The sequence below is a fragment of the Amblyomma maculatum genome, chromosome 6 (genome assembly GCF_055883805.1).
Source record: "Amblyomma maculatum isolate TAMU_Amacu chromosome 6, ASM5588380v1, whole genome shotgun sequence".
Classification (NCBI taxonomy): Eukaryota; Metazoa; Arthropoda; class Arachnida; order Ixodida; family Ixodidae; genus Amblyomma; species Amblyomma maculatum.
In genome coordinates this window covers 30,212,677-30,229,950 of record NC_139349.1, presented here as the reverse complement: position 1 = coordinate 30,229,950, position 17,274 = coordinate 30,212,677, and the positions used below count along the sequence as shown (strand labels likewise).

The window sequence follows — 17,274 nt, the reverse complement described above, 5'->3', positions numbered from 1 at the left end:
CGCGGAATAGTTCGATTTGCACCGAGAATTTGAAACAAACAAAAAAAAAAGCGTTCAAGACCAGCTCGCTCACATGCAAGTGATTGAAGCAATCTCAGCGACTAGCGGCAGTGACAGAGCGAAAAATTTCCAACTTGTTGGAACTGCGTCCCTCTCTCCGCTCGAGCCACCGCGGCAGCTCAAAACAAGGTTTCTGTGTCGCCGCGGCGGAAATCGCCAGCGTTTTCGCTTGCATGTTGATGGCGCGCGCCACTCCGCTTCGGTCCTCTCATCCACAGCTCTCATTTCATGGCAGCGTGCCAAGATGCTGCGCAGCGATAGTCGCAGCGTGTTTATCTTTTGATAGCTCCTGAGGTGGAGGGTAGCAAACTTGACAGAGTGCCCGTGATGGCTTGATTGCACAAGCCTGGTTCGATTTATCACGCCGCGCTTGGGGCGGGTGTAGTCCACTGCCACAAAATCTGTAAAGCATGATAGCTAAATGCTGTTTGAAGCGAAAAATGCTATAAGCCAGTGTCATGATCGCAGCTGACCACATGCTTTCGTTCATTCATACATGCAAGGATAAACGACTCCCGCAAAAAAAAAAAAACAACAAAATAACCTGCCGCTTCTTAACGACCGCAGACGCCATAGCCACGTTAGCTGCCGCGCACAGAGGGTTCGCTTTGCAACACACCTTGTAGAAAGCGTCCGACGTTCTGTCTGAAAACAGGCCGGGCTGGCTTGGCGCATGCGTAGCGTGTGCTACTGCAAACGAAGACCGGGAGAGATAGCTCGGCAAAAGAATGGGCACACCCTTGCGCTTCGTTCTATCGCGTTTTCCCCCTCTCACTCCCACCGGTTCTCTCTGGTTCATTCACGCCCATGGTTTGCAAACGTCACGTGCTGCCGCGCGGGAAACAACCTCAGATGCGCGCGCCTTTGGTTTGGGGAATGGGCGCGCCGCTGCACTAGACCAGCCGTCGCCCAACTGTCCCCTCTCATTCCTTTCGCTCGTGGCTTGAAAACGTCACGCGGCAAACGGCCGAGGGTGATGCGATCGATCGTCTTTAGGGAAGGCACACTTTCCAGTGCGTGGTGCGGAGTTCGATATATCGACCTACCGGTGAAATTCAGTTCGATATGTGACGCGGCTTTCCTATACTTTTACATGGAATTTTCAAGGGGATATTCCGTCAGTTCGATATAACCAAAATTCTATATATCCGGGTTCGACATGTGATGTGTGACAGTAGACTTCCTTTGCTGAATCAAAGCATTGCACAACAGCCATCGACACACTGCAGCTTATAGACTATATGTATATTTCATAGGAATGCTTCCAAAAATACTGAACTGCACACGGTAACTCGGATGACAAAAGTGGAATTCGCCTAGCTTAGTTTTAAGTACATTAAATTGAAGGCCACTTATTTATCACAGGACATAAAACCTCCATTAATTGAATGAGGCCACACAAACATGCACACAATGCCAACTGCTTTGAACTCAAGAGACTGAGTTAAAATTGACGAAATGCGAATGTGCAATCGAAACATGCACTAGACTATTTGGCCCATTACATTAGGGAAGCAGTAGTGCTTTGCAGAACTATACTGAATTTCTACTTGTTTATGATGCTGATGTTCCGGCAGGGCACTGCACCGGGATTAAAGGAATGTGTCAATATCTCTATGAGTAATGAAACAGTGAGAAATAAATAATTTCATAGGGCCACAATAGGGAACTTATAAAACATGCTGAAATTTCTAGAGGTTTTTCTAGGCTGTCCGTCATCATGTTTGTTTGTCTACAATTTCAGAGCCATTTGAGATTTTCTCGCTGAAGAACTTGTGGTCCTTGAAGTGCTGCCACTCTGCACGCTCCAGGGTTTCATCCGCATCCTGTATATCCTTCCTAATTGCTGTCACAAGGTCATCTGCGCCAGATGGAATACATATTAATGACCACTGAAAAATAATACTGAGATTCACACATGCAATGCCTGTTCAGTACAATCCTGAAGTCGCACACCATCCGCTATATACAGATCATGTCAATAATAGGGTACGACACATTCCCAACCATACCATGCTAGATAAGGCATGATTCCTCGCTTTCACTACAGATTATGGAATGGAGACATGGATGTCTTTGCTATATAGAACTGCAAAGGCTACCATTTAATGTGTAATTTTCACGCCTTGAAACATATTTCATACAGCGGTAAGACTTTGCTGTAATGGACCACAAAAGGCAACCATTCAGTTCACACATTGAAAACTAATTTCGCAGCTCCGATGTTAACTACCAGTGAAGTTCAAAAGGCTGCTACGACCGGGCACTATCACAGCACTGCGAAAAATGGTAAGCAGGATCTTTGCGCCTGCACTATTATGTAATCATGATATTCTGCAGATGTGCTGGCCAGCTAGGTTGGGATGGCCAAGTATAGCAATATGAAACATCCATGCTACTGATAGAGTTATGGACTTTCATTAATGCTAGTAAAGTGATGCAACAAACAGGAACCTCATAATTGCACATATTGAAGCAGTTGCTGTCATTTAGAGTACAGCCATACAGCAAAAAAAATGGCAAACATGTATTAGTGCCGCAGTCAAGCTACAGAGAATGAAACAGCGCTGTCTGTGTCTGTGACACTGATGTATGAAGAAGCATCCCTAGTTACATAGCAATGATTCTCTCCAATGACACATATTCGAAGTTACTGTCGTGCGGAGTAAAGACAGATGATGAAAATATACAGTGGAATGTGACTTTGGTATTAGTAGTGCAAGAATTCTTTCTGTAGCAGTCACACCAATACTTGAAGAAGCATCCCTAGCTACTACACTGTAAAGGTTCCACTATCACTATCACATGCTGAGTATATCGCATTGTTAAGTTACCGAGGAGAGAGAAGGTGGAGCATCACTTCAGCCACAAAAAAAGAATGAAGTATGTAGTCCTGCACCAGTCGCAGTGATGCATGAAGAAGCATTGGTAGTCATCACACATATTCACGCAGTTAATGTCTTGTGGAGTACGAAAATATCAAGGAGAGAGGAGCGTAACTTCAGTGAATAAATTAATGTAAGTGACATGCAGCAGCTGTTTTCAGGGGCGGAAGTAACTATAGGAACACTAATGAGAAGTGCTTGGTGTTTTGTAATTGTACACTCTGGAACTTTCTGCAATTTGGAACTACAGTGGTGCAGTTTGTGCGGCTGACATTGCGAGAATAGCAGGAGCTTGGAAAAATGTGTTTGTAAAAATGACATGACTGTGCTTAAGTCTGCATATCTACACTACAAAACTAAACTAACTATACAGTATCTACTGGTCATTCCAAACCTGAACATCTTACTCTTCAGAAGGAAAAGGCATTGTGCAGGCAGCAAAGACACCCAACGGATGAAAGAACACTAACTAAGGTGCGGAATTCGGACAGGGCTGCAGTGCAGAGTGCAGCAGTCCTCCACAACAACATCCTGCTTTCGAATCTGTGCAAGCTATGTGTAACTGCAGCAATATGTGGATTCGTCTTACCAAGACAGCTGAAATTCTTTTCTGGCCTCAAGTAGCCCAGGACCACTACTTTCAGCATCGCCCCATAGAAGTCCTCATTGAACTTGTGCATTATGTGAGTTTCCTGTAGTACAGCAATGAATATAAATTTCAGAACACAGTGATCCATGCAACACATTCACATCAGTACAGTTGTTTCTCAGCTCTGACCCTGCCCTGCCCGTGCAATGTACATGAAGCAGAAGCTATCAGTGACATGAGGTTGGATGTGAAGTCTTACCAGCTTGAGGAAGACAGCTGGAGAAAGGGAAACTAGCAGATAGGCAGGCGACCTTACATGAGCGGTTCTGTTTTATTAGGCACCTTTGGTGTAGTAGGTGTTATCAAAGGGCCGTGAGCCAGCACAGTGCCAGTGTGCATAAGCTTGATTAGCCCCGACACGGAGCAGCTCGCCTTTAGGATGCCTGATGGTGCTAGATGCCCACAGTAAGTGCATGCCCGCTGCATAGAGGCTTATAAGATTTGGTGTCCAATAACACAATTGTAACACAGTACGCAGTATGCTAAATGTGCCCTTCACCTCAAGCTTCCTCGCACGCACATTACAGACTTTAGCGTAAGGTACCACTCCATGTCTTTTGCTATGTGGAGTTTTAGAATAAGGTGACATCATCGCCTCCTCAATAATCGTATCCACATCGTCGGCCTGCCCCTCACTAGCCGCTACAGCCCTCAAAAATGAGTACATCAGCTAAGAATCCTCTATGCCACACCCGTGCTCCAACTGTCCAATACTGCTAAGGTCAAATGCCTTCATCGTGCAACACTATGCACTATTACCGATCCACCTAAGCACACTCCTATAGCTGAACTTAAACGTTTGGCTGTGCTTCCACCGCTCTCTACAATCTTTTCAGAGTCCCAGACGCGTCATCAAATACAGCTTTACAACACTGTCCGAGGGCGTTGTCTGCTGGCCTGTGATCAACAGCAAAACACACCAGTCTTATATGTATCACTCTCCCCTTTAGAGATGCCAGTGATCACACACCTCCATCACTACCGAGAGTGGATCTCTGATATGCTTGACAAATACACTAACAATGCAATTGCAAACTACGAATTTGCCTTTATGGGCCGGGCATGCGGTGACAGCCCTTCCCTCTCCGGCACTTAAGCTTGCTACCTACCTCAGGGTGCCCTCTTCATGCCCAGCACCTTCGCTATCTGGGGAACCCTGTCGGGGGTGCCTTGCAGCGGTATTGAATCATTTTGCGTCCTTACCAATTCATCCTGCAATGTGATTGCTGCTTGCGGTTTGGCAGACACGACTGCCATGGTCATACAGTGCATTCTTAAACGCCACCAACTTGTGACCGGAGCCATCTTTATTCACTGAACTCCAGGCCACAACACGGACAAGTCAGACAGCAATGCTGCGGCATACACCTCGGCTGCCTCGGCAGGTGGAATGTCTACATTTACCTCCCCATCCCACTTGCTTCATCCTTACTCGGCCATGGGCGGACAACACACACACCCTTTCTCTTGCCATTGTGCACTATGCATGGACCAGTCTTCGCAGATTTAGTCAGCATCGCAAGCAGGTGGCCACACCCGACTCATGTTTTACATGCAAGACCCATCTCACCCGATGTCGGGAGGTCTTGAATAAGCTCCTCGCTCATGCGGCATACACGCCACATATTATGGCTCGCTGGCATTGGCACACACAGGAAATTAAGTGCACACACTGCATGACTCTAATGTGCGGCGGCACATTCCATCTTTTCTGGGATTGCTCTGTCTTAATATATTTGCTACACCGTACACTCCGACATCGAACCCTACCGCTTCAACTACTGCCGTTCCCTTCTAGCAATGTACTGTGCTTAGAAAAAAAATACAGCAGTACTTACCATGGACTTCTTTTCATTTTTGTAGTAGGGGTTCCAGCCAACACTCATCACCATTTTGTTCACAGGTCCATCATTGACAGAGGCCCAGCCATAGTACACCCCACATTCGAGTTCAGCTGGGGTCTTTGCAACCAGGTCTTGTGAGAAGTTGGCTGGAAAAGGAAAAGATAAAACCTTCACTCAACCATTTCTTCCTTTAGGGCAAAAGTGTATATGACAAAAAAAGAAAAAAAAAAATATATATATATATATATGCACTGTAAGAAAAAGAAGAAGAAGAAAGTTTGTTTATTCATAAGAACAGATAACGTAAGTAGAAAACAGATGGCAAACAAAGAAAATCTAAACAACTTTTTCCAGAGCTTAGAGAGCAGTAAATATGCTTTGCTATATTTAGCAGGCAGACATATTTAAAATGAAATCTAAAATACACAGCCTCTAGTATCTGCCTGTTCACTTTCCCAAAAAGTGGTGTGAGCATTAAAATCCAGCTTTTTTAAAAGTTCTTCCTAATCATGAAGTGTGACTGTTGGGTGTGGTTCAAAATATATGGAACATATTGTACGTTATTCTTTTAAACAGAAGTAAGGCCTCTCACAAAGGAAGACTTCATACTTTGAGATTTTTTTTTTTTGTTGGGGTCCTCGCAAAGTGCCACCAGGGAAAGTGAATTTAAAAGTTCTGTTATGTCAGTGCAGTTTTTTAAACGTCTTCGCCAGTGCCAGTACGCCATGCTTAAAAACTCAAATGGGCAACACAAAAACCTAGGTCACTGGATTTTTCAGACCTGTTATTGGGATTTGGTCCCTTTTATGCTCAGAGGAGCTTTGTCAAGCCACAAGTTGTGTCTATCGTCTCACTAGAGGCGCTAGTGTTCTGCAAAGTTGTGGGCGTTGGTATTACAGGCCGCTCCACAGATGTAGGGAAGTCTTGCGGGCGCTGCTGACTTGGGGATTGGCAGGCTCTTTTTAAGGGCGGCAGGGCAACTTGGTGCAATGTGCTGCTCATGTGCATCGCATTAGCAAACTGTGCAAGGTCTGTTTCTGCGGCGAACGAATAATTAGTTTGGGCTACTTGCTTTCGTGCCTCGCAGTGAATCGGAAATTAGAGTGGGGCTATTCTTTTCTATAACTCTTTAAAAGTTATGTCCTGTTTTGTCTTTTGACAGTAATTTTTTCCCATGATGGACACGACTGCTAGTATACTGTTTGGTTCTCTTCCCAGTTTGCACAGTTTGGTGTAGAGCTGCAGTTGTCAGACTGGTGCTCATCAGGTGCACACCTAGCATAGGTTTGATGGTCATAACAGCTCTGGGAGTCATGGCTGAATTACTGACACTTGAAGTATCGTTGGGGGTGGGTATATAATGTCAGACATTTATTTTCATGAAGCCCACTTAAGTCCAGGACAGTGCTGGATGCAAAAGTAAGAACAATGTGCTTAGTCGGGATTTCTTTGTTGTCTTCTCTGACCTTTGTTCTGTGAACATTTATGATATTGTGACGGAGGAACGAAGACGAAGTATTGGAAGGACAAAGGTGTGGGTGGTGAAAGAAGCGGAAGTGGTGTGCTGAACGGGATCAAGATCTGCCTTCCAACATCTGGCACAACCCCGTCCTGTGTGAAGGCTTAATTCACCTCGTAACACTATGTTCTGTTCGGCAAAGCTTTCGAGCATTTCATTTTTTCATTTTTTTCTGAGATCACACCACAGATGTTTAGGGATCTACCTATGAGCTGTGATTGAAACAGGTATCTCCCCAGTGGACACTATGTTGGACAATTACAAATATTGAATACTGTGATACCCTGTACGCTGGCTCTACGGCATCAGTTAGGCACTTCGATACTAGGAATGAGGAGATTGTTCTGAAAGTTTTCTCTGTTTCTTCACTATAAGCACACGGCATTTTTGAAAAAAATTATTTGGTTTTTGTGGAAAACTGGGCTAAGCATTCGGTCTGTCGTTTTTACTAAGGCAATGATCCTGGTATGAAGAAGAAGCCATAAATCACCTATCATGAAGACCAACAAAGGGACAGGTAGGAACTCGAAAGAAGTCCTCCCCACGCCAGCTGTACACCACTGCTATAACCAAATATGGGGAAACTCAGAGTAGCCATTCCGTATGAGGATAAACCTAGCCACAAGAAAAAAAAAAAGAAGAAGAAGGAGAAAGGACAGGAATATTATGAGAAAAAGGACAAGAAGAGGCGACTGCCGATTTCCCCCGGTAGGGTAAGCTCGGAGGTGGCGTCTATGGGAAGCTGAGGCCAAAGTGGTGTGTTGCCTCTGCCAAAGGGCCGTAAAAGGTCCACACACTCGGCATTCGCTCAACCACCAGGATCCCCTCTTCCCCAGACACGGTGATGCCACGCACAGCTAAGTATGAGTGCTCAGGGTCTGTAGTGTTGCACAGCACACCAAACATCTGCTTTAACACATGCCCCCTAAGAGTGTTTTAATTCTTTGTCTAGTAATTTAGTAATATAATGAATTATTTAAGGCAGCTATTCAAAGCTCTGTGGAAAGCCACTCCTTGTGAGCCAAAAGCCTTGGTTAGGGCCCTGCCCGTGCTTTTCAGTATTTTGTTTGTTTCCTCATCGTCCGCAAGCCACAATGGTTCAGAAAGAATGTGTTTCTCTTCCTGAAATTCACAGTCACTGCTGTAAATGTGCAACCTTCTTTAAAAAAATTCAGCCAAGGTGCAAGGTGTTGGCTGTTATGGGGCATATCGGTACCGTTGTCACCTCTAGTCAATCTCCCACATGCGCAGTTGTGTCCACAGTACCCTGGATACCACAGTACACAAAATGCTAAAAGTTAGCTGCACAGCATGTACCACAGCATATACCACAGCCCCAACCATTACTATCCACCAGCAATGGCAGCCCCAGTACTTGGGCTGAGTTGGGTTTAATGGCACATAGGCTACTAAGGCCAGCATGCTCCAAATGCAAGGTTTAGTGTGTTATATGTGTAGGAGAGACCTAAAAAGTTTTTTTAAAATACTACAACAGGTTTAAAAGGTTTGCTTCCTTTAGGAAAGACAACAGATAATGTATTGAGGAGTGAATAGTGTCCTATATAGGCATGGATGAAAAGGATTATGTACATCAAAGAATTGTGGGCAGTTTTTTTTTATAGCTTATCACATTTTTTTGCATTAGTATGAAACTCTGATCATTTTCATCTCTTCTTCACATAGTCCACATGTCAGTCTTTTCTGTTTGGCAAGAATAAAGGTGTGTGTAAGGTGCGTGTAAGGTGTGTGTGTCCGATGTGCAGGCGACATAAGATGACTTATATGAAATGTTCTTAATAAGAGCATGACTTCCATTCTTCTATGGCAGGTTTTACTAGGAGTAGCTTATTTTTCACTTCATTAATTCATTCTGACTCCCATTTTTCTTTCAGCCTGCAGTGTAGTAACATTGAGCTGTCTTTGCAGGGAATGTGTACTTTCTCAATTTCTTGATGATGTGCTTGTGCAGCATACACATCTGCTCTCTCATTTCTATTAATTCCTACATGGCTCAAAACACAGCACAATTTTATGCTGAGTTCCGGTGTTGTGGCTTTTGTTATATTGTGTATGATATCGCCGATAAATTGTGTAATGTGTAAATGACACTGTTCTTCGCATTCTAGTTTACTGCTGTTTCTACTACCATGGACACTGTCTAACACTCCACAGTAAAACAGAAGCACATTGAGGCAACCTTACTATTTTTCTTGTTTTTCATTAACTATGGCATTGCCTACACAAAATGGTGTTTTAGAATCATCAGTATAAAATGAGCTTCAGTATTTTTGTTAATTTTTTTTTTGTTTACGGTCAAGAACTCCTGCAATAAGTGTTCATGTGGTGTTCGGTTTTTGTGGAATTTTGTAAGCGTGAAGTCTCATGCACTGGGCAAACTGTACAATGGCGGCAGTGGGTGGGGTAAATGCGCAACAGTGGGTAATGTATCTAGTATGTTTAATCCTTTGCACTTCTCTTCAAAATGAATCAAGATTGGCTTTACTGCTTGAGGCTTGTTTATTGAACAGTGTCCTGGATGAAAATTTTGTAACTATTGTGTAGCAAAGGTGTTTTGGTAATGAACGAATTTTCAGGGTATAAGAAAATGTGAGCGTGGTTCTTTTTCCTGCAAGCTCAAGGTGACGTCCTGTAAGCACCAGATGACAGACTCAAACCTAAGTTATGAACTGGGTTCAGTAATTTCAGGTACAAGGCTCTTGTAGACCCATACACCATGCAACCGTAGTCCAAGCTCGAGTGTACAATAGAACGATAAATCTGCAAAAGGCATGTTCTGTTGGATGCGCAGCATTTTTGCAACAACACTTTTAGTATGTTCAAAGATTCAGTGGCTTTTTTTTTTTTAGTGTGTTTATGTGGGAAAGGAATAAGAGTTTTCTGTCGAAGGTAACGGCCAAAAATTTGTTTTCATGTTTTACTGGGAGCACAACACTGATGAGATAGAGGGTGGGGCCCATTTGCAGGCCTCGTTTGACAGAGAACAGCACAGCCACCGCCTTCCGGGTAGAGAATTTCAATACACTTCTGTCTGCCCATGTTGCTAGCTTATTTACCGTCAGCTGAGTTTGCCTCAAGCAAGTTGTTAAGCTGGAGGATGTGCATGCAATTTGGAGATGATCAACATAGCTAGAGTGCATTATAGACATTGGAATTACATTTGCTATGGAGTTCACTTTTATGGTGAAAAGTGTAGTGCTCAATATTTACCCCTGAGACACAATTTTCTTGCATAATGATCCTCGAAAGAGCTGCTCCGAGATGTACTCCCCAGGTGGGTCAGACCTGAGGTGCCGTCTATGGAAAGTATGGTCTAAAGTGGTTTGCTGGCTCTGCAGAGAGGCTTTAAAGGTCGAAACACTCAGCCAGCTCAACCACCAGGATCCCTTTTTCCCAGACACGACGATGCTATGCATGGCTAAGTGCGGGTCTTTTAGGTCTGTGGTGTCGCACAGTACATGCAAACATCTGTTTTAACAGAAGCCTCCTGCGGTAATAGCACCAGTACTGGAGTGCATGGACAGATGGCACTGTGTGCCTGTAAGTATAAGAGTTGCTGTAACTCTAGTATGTGGTAAAGTCACATAGCACCTCTGCACATTTGAAAAAGTAGCACCATATTTGTGAAGTCGGATGCGCGCTGCATCAAACTGGAATGTCTGATGAGCACCATGAGCAAAACAGTTGCGTAACTGTGTTTTTTTACAGACGCATATATAGGAACAATATTCAAAACTATTCAGGAGTGCACAGTGGCATAATGTGTTGTGCCGGCTAAGACCCAGTGCTGTCTGCTTTCTCTCATGACAACATAAAAGGAGACCTCGCATACCTGAGAGCCAAATTCACTTTTCTCGTGGGCAGTGCATTATAAATATACTGGAATCTTCAGGTGAAACTTTTACTGCAGCAAACATCTCCTGCATTTACTAAAATGCCCCTTTCTCCCTTACTGCCGAAATTGGACTAATCTAGATTAAATACCAATGAATCGCTGCTCTTCCCGACTGACAAGTTGTTGAAAAGATCTATGCCAAGTTGTGGTCTGTCTTTGGCAATTGAGGAGATTTTGTGAGTACTTGCTGGCAAGCACTGCAGGCTAATAGAGAGTGTATAGCCATCGAACTTCGAAATACATGCATATTCTGATAACAGTTGTTGGCATTAAGCATTCCTTCTCAGCGTACGAGCTTGTTCTAAGTGAGAAAAGGCATAACTTCGAGCTCATCATTCTGGAGATGGTGCTGTATGCTAAAAATTTCACGTTTCGTAGCTGGCGCAGACCTGCTCTTGTAAAAGGCGAGCACTGATAGTCACTGCGGCTTCAGACAAAAACTAAAAAGTGGCCACATATTTAAAGATGCGTCAGCAAAAGTTAGTTTTTGTTTGAGCGAGTATTTGAGTGAGTATGCTCGTAAATCGTAAATTGATAACCGCATCAAGTTCTGAACAAATGGCTTCCTGTCAATTTGATCAGTGTTTGCTTGCAGCTTTAGAGCATGAGAGGCCTGTTTCCTGGTGCTGAACATAGAATAGCTTATCTTTAAATTAACTTCAGGAGCTTTGGAGAATTATTCATACTTTACTGCTTACTGCCAGGCCTGTCAGAAGTTGTAAAAGGGCTGTAACACTGTTTCCTCAAGAAATTCCTTGTGGTAAAAAGAATGTGCCCCGGCCCTTTTCCTTGCTGAACTATAGTACAGTCTAAAAACATTGCCCGTAAAGTTAGTTTATTTATGATCCAAAAACATCCCCCTCTTTTTTTTTAATGCTGCAGATACTGTGCACAGATGTTTTGATCTGAAATAGGTTCACCTTTTCTAAGGTTTATGGTGCCTATTTTTGCAGGTTCCTGTCCTAAAATGTACTTTGAAATGCTTATTTTTGGCACTTAACACTTAATTTTTAGTGACTAACAATCTGGCCTCTATTTACAACATATAGCTCATATTTATTCTGGAGGTTGATTTCATACAAAAAGGCATGTGCACGAGTGATACATTCATTGTGTTTCATGGTAAGTGACAGCACTTCTAAAAAGAACTTATGATCCAAAACCATCCCACTTAAAAGTTAAAAAAGAGAGAGAGAGAGAAATCCCCCTATGCTCTTTTTGGCCTGGCTGACTACTGGCTTCTTTCACACGTGTATCACAATAAGCCCCTAATTTTTCCTACATCAAAAGGTTACCGATATTCAAATCTGAAATAATTTGCACTTCTGCTAATGTTTACAGTGCCTATTTTTCCAAGTTTTAGTTCTAAAATTTACGTCTGCCTGTCTATTCCTGGTGCCTAAAACTTGCTTTTTCAGTGCCTAACAATCCAGCCTCTATGATTTATAGCTCAATCTCTTCCTAGAGGTTGATTTCATACAAAAAGGCAGCGTGTGCATGAGCGATGCATTCATGTATTTCATAATAGCTAGCAGCATTTATAAGAATGTGCTAAATATACTATAAAGGTCAGACATCAATTTCTTGTTTAATCCTTGTCTTGCCCAGGCAACAGATGTGCACATATCCATAATTGCGAAAATGAAATGAGAGCTGGCAGTTGGTGCAAGTCCCCTCCATTAGTGTATTGTATAGCTCTCTGAGGATAACATAGATGCATCAAATAGTCCAACATCAAAGTCTTCTAAGCCTTTTGTGTTTTCAAGTAGACGTGATGCTCATTCCTAATCATATGTCACACAGTCATTTAGAACCATCAGACTGACTTCCATGGGGATGCAGACAACCCTTAAAAAATGCCCAACCTTCCATGGTCAAAATAAACCTATGCTTGTGCTAGAAATTCAGATATTAAAGCTTCAAACTTCAATGATGAACTAGTTGACTTCAGTACCAAGTTTGTAAGTTACGATGCCACACTACAGTTTGTGTTGGCAACCATTTGCCTGTGTGTAGGCAGGCAACTTAGTATGTATGTGCAACTATTGTGAAGAATGTTGAAAACGGCATATTATAGGCCTGTAAAGGATGTTAATGCTGTGCACAGCGCTTCAGATAGTGGGCTGGAAATAGTGATCCCCAATAATTATTTCCAAACTAACAGGCTTGAAGGTGATGTATCTGTGTTTGTCTGGTTCCAAGATCTACCAGGCCACCTGTCTTCCCTTGCAGCTAACATCTGCTCTGCAGAAGATTGACGCACACTGCACTTGGGCTTTTAATCTGAAACAGAGTCTTTGTTTCAAGTAACAATGAACCACAAGTGCAGCCAAATGTTTACACCTAGTAGGTACACGTGGAGCCACAATGCAGACTTCCCAGATAATCTTCATTTTCTTGAAAGCCTCAGTGTTTACAGCTGAGTAATGTCATACCGTGAGGAATACAATACATAATAAATTTGACTGTAGACAGAGCGTTAGCAAGATGACAAATGCTGCTCAGAAGGCACAGCTGTTCCTCAAGGCAGGCCAGCTCACAACAGCTGTGCCTCATAGCACTGTTGTTAAAATCCCTCATAGGGTGTTCTTGTAATTCTCATCCTTGTGCACCAGACAAGCAGCTGCACTCATTGTATCAGTGATTTATGACACAGCACAGAGCGGAAGATATATTGCTGCGATGATACAGGCGAGATGAAGGGAGTACCACCTGTGCCAAGGAAAAGAGTGACGCAAATTGGATGACAGCATGTTTCAAGGCAGCTGCAAGGAAAGGAACTACTTGAAGTAGATCTGATCAAAAGGAAGCTTGGAATGCCAACTAGCTGTCTACTATTACATCCCACAAGTCTCTTGGCAATAAAAGAAATGTGAATTTCACTAGGCAGTTTAAGATAACAGCATTGGAAAATAAACTGTCCCATGATATTTCTTTCCAAACGGAAAACTGCACAGTACTAGAGATTACAAAGAATATGTATGGCTACAAGGCTGTTTCAGCTATAATGAAAAAAGAAAGGAATGTGTTTTCAACAATTTTTTTTCTTGTTTCATCCGAAAGCTCCATCTCCCAATTAACCAATACAATGCTGTGGAGATGAGTTAGAACTCAAATTTCCATACAGTAATTTCATTTTCTGAGTGGTAGACTGTGTCTGCAAAATCATCCAACGACATACAGTTCGTATGGTAACTCTATGCAGCTCTATGAACATAAAGACTGCCGTGCGACCTAATAAGCATGCTGAACATGTCATTAAATAAAATGCAAGGATTTTGTTAAAACTGTAATTGAGAGTACTAAGATAGCTTTAGATAGAATGAAATGAATATATGAATTAAGTGAGACCATAATTTAGCGGTGCTGAATTATGGATCTTTGGTTGTGTGATTTTGTTTTGAACGTATTTTAAAAGCGAATCAGAATCAGCAGTGCCAATATAATTAAGGACCAAAAAGCCAACTGGAAAGGTCAGGGCCAAAGTGCTTTAGGATAAGGAAGGTGTTGCCGTACCTTCCTGACTAAGATCAATTGAGTCATTTAGACCAATACCGTGGGTTAAAGGATGCACAGAAAGAAAAAAGAATAAAAGCAAGAAAAGGTCAACCCTATGCTCCAAGGGCTGAAAAGCTGAAAGATGTTTTGACAAATATGGATTGTATCATATTTATTGTATGGTATTAATTAACATTAGAAAGTGACGATGGCTATCAAGGATGCCGTAGTGGAGGGCTCCAGATTAATTTTCACCAACTCGAGTTCTTTAATGTGCAGGATGCCTGTGTGTGTATTTCACATCCATCAAATGGTGACCATGGTGACTGAGATTGGACCTGTGACATTGGGATCAGCAGCCACTGCAGCAAGTTGATGGGGATGAAGTGCTTTGGCCATACGCACTGTTCATTAGGTCTCACTCCTTATGAATTATTGCAGTGCTTTGGAGGTGGATGCTTCTGAGGAACAGTTTTTCAGTGACTAGAATTACAGGTTTATTTGAATGGGTAAACTTAAAAAATGGGATGAATGAGTTATATAAACAAAAATGTCGCAGCTGCAGCCAAATTTCTTCTCAATCAGGCCGAGAACTTTTCAACATTCTCTTGTAAGCATTTCTTAGCTGTGATGCGGACAAACTACAAAAGCACCTAGTCTCGAGATCTTTTGAAACCCATGAAAATCATCACATTCTTGAGTAGCCATTGCATGCCCCATTTATAGATGCCTATTTCCAAAACCTGGCTGGCACAGTATATGTGATTACAGAAGCGCTACTAGCAGCAACACTGCCATTGCATGAATAGTCACACCAAGACTGTCCCTATCGTCCTGGCTTTTTTTTCTTGGGAGGTTGGGCATTTTACAGCCTCCTTAAGGATTGTTTACATTCTTATAAAAATCAGTCTGATGTTCACGTAAAATTAATGCGTGCTACATGAATTGGAAATGCTGTTATCTTTACACAGCATGTGAAAATGCTTAATAGCTGTGTACAGGGTCATCCACTTCTAGCTATAACACGGCCGCGGCTTTCAAAGCAACATGTCCATCGCAAGCATGTATTGAAGCAAAGCGATACACGCATAGAGGGACCCTGAGCTGGGGCTTCGCATGGCCTGCCACTTAGCTTTAATGCGTGGTGGGGTCAGGCGCGATGCCGCTTTAAAAGAGGCTAGAAGTGGACGACCCTGTACGCCAAGCTGATGTGGATGTGTATTAGATACAAGTGCTTTGTAAACCAGTGCATCAAACAGTAGACGTGTGGAGAATGAACTACCCAGAAATCGGCTCACTGTTATTATTCTGTGCTTACTACTCTGTCAAATTAGAGACAATAATGATGGGTTTGGTACATCAGATATCTCTATGGCTGCGTCGTGAGCTGGTTCAACCTCGCAGATGTTACGATTCTCTTCTGGTGACGACACACACGCACACACACACACACACACACACACACACACACACACACACACACACACACACACACACACACACACACACACACACACGCACGCGCGCGCGCGCACGCGCACACACACACACACACACACACACACACACACACACACACACACACACACACACACACACACACACACACACACACACACACACACACACACACACACACACTGCTTCTTGGTAAAAAAAAAAAAAAAATGTGATGCTAAACTGCTGCACAGGCACTTAATTCACTCCTCTCAAATTATCTTCACTACGCATATGCAGGAATAGTGGCCACAATTTGTAAATGCGCATGTGTACTGCATTTAAAATGCTTGGCAGGCGATCAAAAAAAAAAATATCGGTAACGACATACTACGGCATAAGACACTGCGTTTGATGTTGATAATATTATAATGACGCAAGGGCGGCTTGGCCAAAGAGCGCCATGACAACTTGGACCCGCTACATACGTGATAAAAAAAAAAAAAAAAAAAAAAAAAAAAAAAAAAAAAAAGGACTGAGAAAGACTTTACGCAAGGTGAGCTTTCGGAAAGCGTCTTTATTATGTGTCGTTCCCTGTGAACGTATTTTTTATGCTTTAATTGCTTAGTAGCACGCGCTCAAGCAAGTAGATACCCTTCAAGTTTATTCAAGAGCACACGTAGTACGTACGGTGTTTCGTTTCTGCCATGTGGGAGGTAGTTCTACAGACAGCCTTCACTTTTTGGTTTAGTACACCGAAACAGCTTCAGACGATTCGAGGAAAAGAAGCGGAGATGCTCAAGCAACACAACGCGATAACGAAATATGCGACACAGACATACGCGCCACTATACCGTGAGAGACCTTGCACGCACGTCTTAAGCACGAGAAATCCTTCGCTTGTTCGTCGAACCGTGGTGGAAAGCTTACAAGGAAAATACGGTGCCATCCAGACGCGGTTCACGGAAGCCGCGTGAGCCCGGGTGACGTAAACGACGCTATCATATTGCCAATTCCTTGGGTGAGCGAAAGTGATTTTATATATATATGAAGGACAACAACTGACACCAGACTTGCGAACCAAAGTCCCAAAGTTGTCCATGTGTTCGCCTTGACATCTATTCAAACGAGGACAGAGAAACCACGGAGGCACTTACCGGTGGGTATCCCCAACTGCTTGCTGCCGCGGCCGTAGCCTTTTACCACAGTGCCGCGTATGAAGAGCGGTAGGCATTTAACGCCATTGGAAGACAGCTTGGACGGAAATACTGGCATTGCGAACTTGTAGAGAACAATCGGACGCGCCAAGAGAAAGAACAAAGCTAGCACAACACACCGAAGCGACAACTACGAGTCTGCTCTGACGCTTGAGCACCGCTTCCGAGCTTGCGAGCCTGTGCAGACAGACTACTTCGTTATTCTTTGTTGTTTTTGCCTTCTTTGAGGATCAAGTCGACTTCTAGTCGGTC

The 17,274-nt window shown here is 43.2% G+C and overlaps 1 protein-coding gene across 1 annotated transcript; it reads right to left on the bottom strand.

Annotated features, from left to right (window-relative positions):
- Positions 1-28: 28 nt before the first annotated feature.
- Positions 29-17,234, bottom strand: Rfk (Riboflavin kinase). Its single transcript, XM_084606320.1, has 4 exons — positions 16,963-17,234; positions 5,433-5,584; positions 3,535-3,637; positions 29-1,921 (listed from the first exon to the last, which is right to left on the bottom strand). The coding sequence occupies exons 1-4, from the start codon at positions 17,078-17,080 to the stop codon at positions 1,779-1,781; spliced, it is 516 nt and encodes a 171-aa protein (XP_084462446.1). The 5' UTR covers positions 17,081-17,234; the 3' UTR covers positions 29-1,778.
- Between the last annotated feature and the right edge of the window lie 40 nt (positions 17,235-17,274).

Excerpts from the sequence above, each read along its gene's own strand:
- Rfk (XM_084606320.1), bottom strand. The coding sequence starts at position 17,080 with ATGCCAGTATTTCCGTCCAAGCTGTCTTCCAATGGCGTTAAATGCCTA. Across the intron at positions 5,585-16,962 it reads GCAGTTGGGGATACCCACCG|CCAACTTCTCACAAGACCTG; the intron begins GTAAGTGCCTCC and ends TTCCTTTTCCAG. Across the intron at positions 1,922-3,534 it reads AAAGAATTTCAGCTGTCTTG|ATGACCTTGTGACAGCAATT; the intron begins GTAAGACGAATC and ends CATCTGGCGCAG.